General features: G+C 34.3%; 1 protein-coding gene and 1 long non-coding RNA gene across 2 annotated transcripts; one reads left to right on the top strand and one right to left on the bottom strand.

Moving 5' to 3' along the window:
* Positions 1–2,080: 2,080 nt before the first annotated feature.
* Positions 2,081–4,409, top strand: LOC108664875 (glycine-rich RNA-binding protein 10). The gene is made up of 3 exons (XM_018151570.2): positions 2,081–2,254; positions 2,697–2,814; positions 4,060–4,409. The coding sequence occupies exons 1-3, from the start codon at positions 2,111–2,113 to the stop codon at positions 4,074–4,076; spliced, it is 279 nt and encodes a 92-aa protein (XP_018007059.1). The 5' UTR covers positions 2,081–2,110; the 3' UTR covers positions 4,077–4,409.
* A 69-nt stretch (positions 4,410–4,478) lies between these two features.
* Positions 4,479–8,824, bottom strand: LOC108664877. Its single transcript, XR_001930401.2, has 4 exons — positions 8,762–8,824; positions 7,459–7,496; positions 6,785–6,932; positions 4,479–5,930 (listed from the first exon to the last, which is right to left on the bottom strand). It is a non-coding gene; the product is annotated as an uncharacterized LOC108664877 (long non-coding RNA).
* Positions 8,825–8,965: the final 141 nt, after the last annotated feature.

The following is an 8,965-nucleotide window of genomic DNA, read 5'->3' as shown; positions in this document are numbered from 1 at the left end:
TTTCTGCGGATGAGATAACGGGCCTTAAAACTAATGAGTCCATCCCAGCCATCGTCTTTTCATGTGTACCCTACATATATGTAAAAAAATTATAACAACCAGGTATTTGCGTTTAAACTTTGCTTTTTGTGACTTTTGAATTTTTTTAATGATTTTATACTGGAATACCCCACGATTGAATATTCAATTTAGAACAATCATTCCGCCTCGGATCAAGTTTTTCGGAACTCTGGATTTTGAGGAATATTCATTTCGACCTCTTTGCCTGCACAACATTCTCTTATGTAGACATTTTCTTTTTTGTTTACGGCAAAATCCCAATTTACTGCAAAATCCCAATACCATGCCAATAATTTTCAAGAGGAGGTGAGAACTTACAGAAAATGAAATTGCTCATAAACTTCTAACCCTAAATAACCATATGAAGTTCCCATAACCATAAACTTCTAAACTTCTCTAACCCAACCTAATCTAGTTTAACAAAGCGAATGACTCCTGCTGAATTTGTGTTCAGCACAAGTTGTCAGTAAAGAGTAAAGTTTTTTGTTATAGCTTGTGTGCGTTAAAATTTGATGACATGTCACTGAAACGGAAGAAATCTTCAGCACGTCAATCTAGTTTCAGCAAACCTAATGTCAAAGAAATACATCAGTGTGACAGAGTTTATCAGTGTGACAGAGTTTATCAGTGTGACAGAGTTTATCAGTGTGTTTTATCAGTGTGGCAGAGTTTATCAGTGTGGCAGAGTTTATCCGTGTGGCAGAGTTTATCAGTGTGGCAGAGTTTATCAGAGTGGCAGAGTTCATCAGTGTGACAGACTTTATCAGTATTAAATACTCTGAAACGCAACGTTTCCTGTACCTAAGCGAACGCTGCAACAGCTGCTGCGTTTCAATATGAATAATTACTGTTTGAATAATTATGGGCAGTTTAAATAGCTTACAGAATACACAGAATACAATATATATTTTTTAATAAATCGAGTATAAATAAAGCACAAAATATTTTTATCAACCTTATCATTCTCTTTTAAATAAGGTAAAACGTGATTCCAAGAGCGTGACAGATGCTGGCTATGAAAGCTTGAGTAGATTTGAAGGTTTTGTATTTATGCTCAATATACATTACAATGCCCGTTAAAAAAATGTGTCCACGTAAATTAATTGCTCCAGCGTCCTATCATTTCATATAACTACTTTTTGTATTCATAACATTTTGCTGTCTTGCCTAGTCTATTATAAGCATTGCAATCCAAAATTGAACGAACAGCTGCAACCGTTCTTCAGAGCAGGAAATAACGTTCATTTTTTTTCGTAACAAAAGGTTGCACTCGAAATAAATTTCGAAATAAAAGAACGGAGGGAACCTATTCACTCCCGTTTGCTTACTCGATCTTACTTGTTTTACAAACTCTCGAAAGTAGTTCTTTTGATTGTAAGGAACTCCCTCTCGCTGCACTGTCGTGATGCAATTCTGGCCAGGAAATCAAAGCTTATAAACCTGAGACATCTGCTGAACTCGCTTACTTTGAGTCAAAGTAGCTGCTGGGAGGAGAGGATCTGTAAAGAATGGACGAATAAAAATTCTTAAACATCAGGTTTTGAATTTTTAATCTTTCATTAATTTATTTACTTATTAAATTATTTTTTAGGCATATGATAATTCTGACTTGCACTCGATTCGCAGTGTAATGTGTTTACTGGATGACTATATTGTAGTTTCATAAAAAACTTAGCAATTTCTTGCTCTACTCTTCCTTTTGAGTATTTTCTGATTTCAAAGCCTGTTTTGCAAATTTTAGCTAATCTTCTAACTGATTTACTTAATTTTTTCTCTTATCAGCACTGTACGATCATTTCAGCACTTGTTATCAAAGACATTTATGCTTCATCCTGATAAATCATCAGTGTACAAAACATTTTATACACCTCTTCTATAATATACTCCATTACTACTATACTATACTAAACTATAATGTAGTATAATATACTATGCTATAATGATACGCAGATAAGTTCAGGGAAATAGGAATATATAACTCGATTTTTTGAGGGAGCTATTGAATTATTCCTTATTTTGCAGAAAAATTTTAAATTTCTTGTAGTTCGAAATGTTTGTAAGTTGCAAGTTTCCACTTGTGCTCGCCGTTCTGCTGGTAAGTATGAGCTGCTGGAACTCGAACGCGTCTGCGATGCCTGGGAACTTCCAAGGAAGAGGATTTGGTGGATACGGTGGCTTCGGATCTGGATCTCAAGTAATTGTTAATAATTAAGCAATAAGGTGTTTTCTGTTATTTATCGATCATAATTTTGTTTGAATTAAATGTAAGTCTTAAGTTCAATGTTTTGTTTCATTTCGACATGTAAGTCTCAAGTTCAATGTATTGTTTCATTTCGACGCACTGATGAAATGTTGTGCGGTGTAAATACAATGTTAGTGCACAATACTCACGACTTAATCATTACAAATTTTTAGCGATTTAAAACTTTGTGCGTCCTCCGTTAAACCTGAGGTGACTAATATTTTTTCTACTGCCCGCGTTTTTAATAATTGATACAATAAGTAGCCTAATATATTAAAAACTTCTCTTTGACTCTTCATTGCAACAAAATATTGCTAAAATAACTATCACAACCATACAGACAAAGGAAAATTCAGTTAAAAGCTTGTTATCTAGCAAAATACCTGTGTTCTAGGGAGGTGGCGGTTACGGCGGGTCAGCGGGAGGAGGCGGGTTTGGCTACGGCACCGCCGCCTTCGGGTCTGGCGGGCTCGGCGTGAGCGGCGGCGGCTACGGAGGCGGCCACGGCGGAGGTGATGCATTCAATGTTTATGACTACGAGGTTTTTCGCTTCAAATAAAATTTTGAAGGCAGTTTGGTGAAAATTTTGAACTAGAGTCAAGTTGATCAGAATGCCTAACTATATCTTAATGTATTTATTTCTGTTAACGAAATTCAAGAACCGCATGCATGGCTTTGCTCTCAGGAATTCGCTCCGCCAGTTAGAATAACAAAAGCAGGGCAGTAGTGAATTTCTTGCTACTCTAGGCAAGTTAAAAAATAACTTTCCATCATAATTAGTCGACTTGTATTGAAATACAAACGTCTAAAATGTAATAGTCTCTGTCTCTATAAAATAGTCTCTGTCCCTACCCTCATTAAAATGTAATATAGCATTGATATCATCTCATAGTGTGGGCATACGCCTAACATTTTCCTGTTATTATCATGCAAATTAAATTGTAATGCAATGTTAAATTGTAATTTAATGTATAAATGATTTTAAATCGTAACTTATGTCCCAGTCACGCATTGATGTGACCTCACAGTGCACCGTAAAGTATGGGTAATTAGAAATAGTTTCTTTATATTTATCAGATCTCATTGGTTTTTATGTCAACATTGAGCCACCTTATCGCTGGTTGCTGATTTGAAAGCAGTAATAATTAATAAGCATCAATAGTGATGAATCTTAAATTAATTTTAGTCCACTTGAGGAATTTCTTGCATATTTTATAAGCAGCATTTCTCACGAAAAACTTTTTTATATAAATTTGATGTCATCGTGAAAGAAGAGGCATCTCATGGCTGTCGCATGGAAGTGAAGACCAAAAAATTAAGTATTTGCCATTAAAATAATGCCGAGATAACAAACAAAAAAATTAAATCTTGAATTTAATAATGTCTGAGGTAAGAACAAAGTACAAATCAAAGAATTTAAGCACTGAATTTCAAAAATGCATGGCATGACAATTTTTGCTCAACTAATATTGCAATGGGGTTTTGACTTATATGAAAAACTATTTTCATTGACCTAAGTGATTTTTCACACACTCCCAACCAGTATTTCTTAATTCATTAAATCGAACTTTCAAATTTATGAGACTCAAGCTTATCTTTCTATATATAGGAAATTTTTTCATTTGACATCTATTTTCGGATGTTTCATTGATCGTTTGAACTTTAGATTCAGACTAATATGCAAACAAGTGCATCGAATGCTTCAAATGCTGCAGTATGGAATTGTGTCGATTTTACAAATATTTTATACTCAACAGGAGGCTACGGACGCTGATTGATGGCATAGTCCCTGAATTTTCCGAGTTCCACCTCGCCGAAGAATGCACCAAAACTGATGAACTGTCTCGGTAAAACAGAAGTTCTTCAAATCCTACTGAACGAATTTATGGTTCATTTAGTCGAACAGATCAGATATTCTTGCAAGTATTTTATCATACAACGAAAAAAAAATAACAGACCATTATTTTGCTGACGTTTTCAAAATTATTGAAGATTCATGTGCAGCTCAAGTATTTGAAATCTCTATAAAAAAATAATTCAATGTTATATATTTAAAAGGTTGTGTTTATTCACTGATATACGACGAATAATAAAATATTTAAAAGACTTCAATATTTAACAGCCAAGATTATGGAGTTCATGCATGGTTCATGGTTATTCAGGGAGATAAGTCAGGATTGAATCAATTTTATATTTTATATATCATTTATAAATGAATCTAATCTATGAAAAATATCAGACAGAGTGCTTATGCTGTTTGCATTCGAGGATTTCGTAGAAATTGTTTGTCATCCAATGATGAAATTAAATTTTTGTTACATCGACTGCTTTGCTTAACGAATTATCGCATCAAAACATAAAAGGCTATTTATTAGAAGGGAAATTATTCTACTTGATTAGCTGATTTTTTTTACTTACTAATTGATCAGATTTGAAACTTTTTGTGCCAACAAATATTTCTGAATTTTTCGCTGCTTCATTTCTTGCCATCGCCTAATAAAATTCAGTTACCTATAGTTACGGCATGGTGGGTTTTAGTAATCTAGTGGCACAGAGTATCAAGGAAGCAAATTTAGGGCTAAAAGAGATAAAATTTCACGAAATGTTACCGTACGAAATGTTACCGTACCGTAGCATGTTACCGTACGTTATACGCTGGATAAACAGTGCATAAAATTTGTGCCTTGTTGTCATTACAGAAAACAGCAGAAAATTTGATGAAACATTAATAGTAATAGTATATAGTAAAAGTTATTAATAGTAAATCTCATAGTAGCAGCTTAATTCATACACTTCTAAGCTGAGATTAAAATAATTCACAGTTGTAGCCTAGCAACTCATGAAGTAAAAATACTGGCACACAATAATACTATTCTATGTAATAGCATCAACGAGTAATAGCATGCATCTTTCAAAGGGTACTAGCAACCTTACCTCGTTATTATCGAGATTAACCTCAATCAAGAAAACCTGCAGGCAAGTATACCAAACATGTTGAGCTAGTTTACAATAGTATAATGCTTTCTAATAATGTCCCTTAGTTCGTAAAACAAGTTATCAAATGAAACACTGACTAGCATCTCCAAAGCAACAAAATGAACAGCTTTCTGCGTGGAATTTATTTTTCTCTGTGTTTTCAAAGTACGCGTGAACTACGTAAATACGTAGATACACGCTTCCAACAGGATTAATTAATATCATTAATATCAAATAGTTCCTCCCACTCGGGAATCACCGAAGAACTTTTATAGAGAAGTAATGGATTTTCGTAAAACAGGTTGATTTCGGAAAAAAGGTGTTTAGGAATAATTTTCATGTTAAACTTAATCTGCTGGATGCTAAAATTAACGCGAGTTTAAACACATTGATTTTATATTTCCGGAAACAAGATCAGAAAATCATTTGAAAGTCATATATTGTAGGAACTCTACAATGTCAGTCCAGATTGGTACATCACTAAATGCTCACACTCCTATTCCTTCCTTACTTTATTCACTGTTTAGGTATTACTGTTCTATTCTTGCTTTGTCGCTTCGTTTCGTCGTATTACTATAGGAGGTTAAGCAGTTCGTTGGAAGCAGATGACCAGAAGCCAAGTTCCGTGGCCACGTTTAGCCAGCTTTACGTCCTGTGAGGAGAAAATACGCATTGACGCATTGAATATCGTTTGGTGATTGAGGAGTTGTGAACTGCAATAAGTTCATGACAATTTAAAGGTGAGAAATAACGCAGGAAGCTAAAATGGTTGGATATATGAATTTCAATAAGCAAGCTGGATGGGATTGTTGAATGAACAATACGGCACATTTCATGCAATAATAAACGGAAAGAAAGTTGAAAAGCGTTTATTTGCGACAAGCAATAATTCAATCAAAATTAAACGAAATGCACGACAAATATTCTCAGGTTCAATAAAATTTAAATGAGCAACGTCAGATCCACAGAAGAGATTATTTGTATTTGTACCGAATGATTTAAGGATTGAGCATATAATTTTTTATTCACCACGCACAGTTGTCGTGTTCTTACTTTATAGTAGTACTGTGCTTTCTTTGTTTTCTCAATCGCTTAAACTTCTAGGATTTAAATTCTAAAAAGTGCTTATGTGCCATTGACAAACCACAGTCGTTCATTCTTTAGAACGCTAAATTGACGGAATTTTGCAAAAACTCTCGTTATTTAAATATATGTTATGAAATTTAAATGAGAATTTGAATCATACACACAATTGAGATCTCAGACACATAGATTGATCACGGATAATTAAAATAAATAATTTGCAGTGGCTCTTACATTTTTTGCAAAATTTCCCACTTGCTATTCAAAAAATTATTTTCAACAAATTTCTCAGTTGCCAATTTTGATTAAGAAAAACCAATTGAGAAATTACTGCTTTGTTTAATAAAATATATGAAATTTTGTAGTTTTACATGCATGTAGTATATTGGATAGAACAGTTCTATTGAAAGTAGCGATACTCACTGTTCTCGAAACCATTCCTGCCAAAGAAAGTGAAGCCATAGTTAGTGATACCAAGCCTTCGCTCGCCTGGGAACCTCCTCCGCTGTCGTACCAACCCAGACGACGACAAACTGACGCTCAACAGCAGGGCGACAAGCAGTAGCAGGATCTGATGAATTATTGTACGTTATTATCTTTCATTATTGTCAACAATTAATTGAAAATGTTTAATAGGTGAATGGAGCTTGAATAATCAAGGTAATTGTTATTATAAAATTATCAACTGAATTGCTTAAGTATTCTTGTCGATATAATTATGTGGCTAAATGGTATCATCCAAGTAATATTGATATCGGTTTTCTTAAACTACTATAAGCATGTTGTTGGTAGGATTTTTGCGGCACGTTCAGATGGATTTTTACGCAAATCTAAGTTTAGGTAAAAGTACCAATGGCGGAATAGGAACATTAAAAAATACTACTAATGCAAAATTACGTTAACTTAAGCTTTAAGGCAAAATTATAAGTAATTGTGTAAAACCGGGAATAAATTTTGCAGTCGTTTTGAGATACAAAGTTTAAATCAAAGTTTAAATCATTTTTAGTAATTGCATGAAAGAACTCTGCCATGTTGGTCATTCTCTATGAATAAACCAACATGAATCAATCAGTAACGAATGTGATACCCGAACTCACCTTGCAAAAATTCATAATGTTTCAGTCGAAGACTCAGTCTGAGGAAATAATAACAAACAAATTAGACATTATGCATTCAAAAACAATATTTAAATGATTTTAGATTTTTCATGCTTTAAAGAAGCACAAAACTGTGTTCTTGGTCTATACTACTTGTGCAGCATTTATATTACTTGCTTTATTCCGCACAAATAAGATTTTAATAACCTTGTTTTGCACACCTTTTTTCGTGCGGAAAAATTGCTGAAAAATACTTAAGAAAATAAAATAGTTTCGTATAACTTTTTTCGCATTTAGTTGCTAGATGCACCTTAAAACAAAAGCCATGACAAAATGCGAATGTCAACACTGCCGTTAAAAAACAATAATTCACGTGCAATTCTTTCTCAGAGAATAAAGACCGCGAACAACAGCAATACCAGCAAGAAGCTCCGTCTGCAAGGCTACACAACAGGTATCTATCTATAAAGAGGAATTTCGGTTGCAACAATATTGCCTGGGAGCCATGCGTCTGAATGCTATGCTGTCTTCGAGACAAAAAACTCGAGCTTCAATGCCATTGTTCGAGGCCATGAACCTAAGAGGCAACGTACACAGGCCAGAGAATGTGATCCACTTATATCGTTCCATGGGAACTTCATAAAACAACATCAATTTAGAATCAAGATCTTGTGCATAACAACATAAAGATTTTGGATTTTATTTTCTTTTAATAACAACATTTGGAACACGTGACATACTGCACAGTAAGCCCGGCAAAACATCGCAATCGAAACAACGCGTCGCTATTTAGTTTGCTGGTAAAAAAACAGGTATAAGCATGGAAATTACCGTATATGAATCATCTTAATATAAATATATCACCTTCAGAATTTACACATGTCTCAAGGGAAAGTACAGTTGCTTTAAGTCGATACCCTTGTTTTGTTGTGTAAAAATAAGACACAGCGGCTTTGAATTGGGAAAATTTTGTCAGCATATTGCAACAGAAATCATAAAGAAATTAGTAGAGATTGACTTATCCATACTGGTTTCGCTCCAAGCATGAGATACAACATTTGCTTATTAAAAGAGTGGTCTGGAGATTCAAGTCGCATTCAATTCATTAAGTATAAAATTGCTAAACCTGAACATCAGAGTAAATCAATAATGTAATACTCTGTAATAATGTAATACTCTAAATACTTTTCATGCACTTCAACTTGCCATGGTCCTATAACAACACCAATGTTCGTGGCTATATATAGCGGAGCTTGGTGCTGGCAAAAAGATAATAATTCCGCTCTCTCAACTATCACCTCACAATATATTTCGGTTATTGTAGGAAGCCGAAGACGTTGTCGGTGATACTGGTACTTAGCACGAGTGACTGGGACACTGCGAATCTCAATGCTCTTATAGTCCGCCCTCGTACAGCTTGGTCGTCCTTCACATTGTCCTTAGGAAGAAGAAGAAAAAACGACTGAGGAGGATTAAACTGCGCTCAAACTTGACAAAAATAGAAGCA

Source organism: Hyalella azteca, unplaced genomic scaffold (genome assembly GCF_000764305.2).
Source record: "Hyalella azteca isolate HAZT.00-mixed unplaced genomic scaffold, Hazt_2.0.2 contig17497, whole genome shotgun sequence".
Lineage (NCBI taxonomy): Eukaryota > Metazoa > Arthropoda > Malacostraca > Amphipoda > Hyalellidae > Hyalella > Hyalella azteca.
Note: the sequence above shows the minus strand (reverse complement) of the source record. Positions and strands in the feature narration are given on the sequence as shown.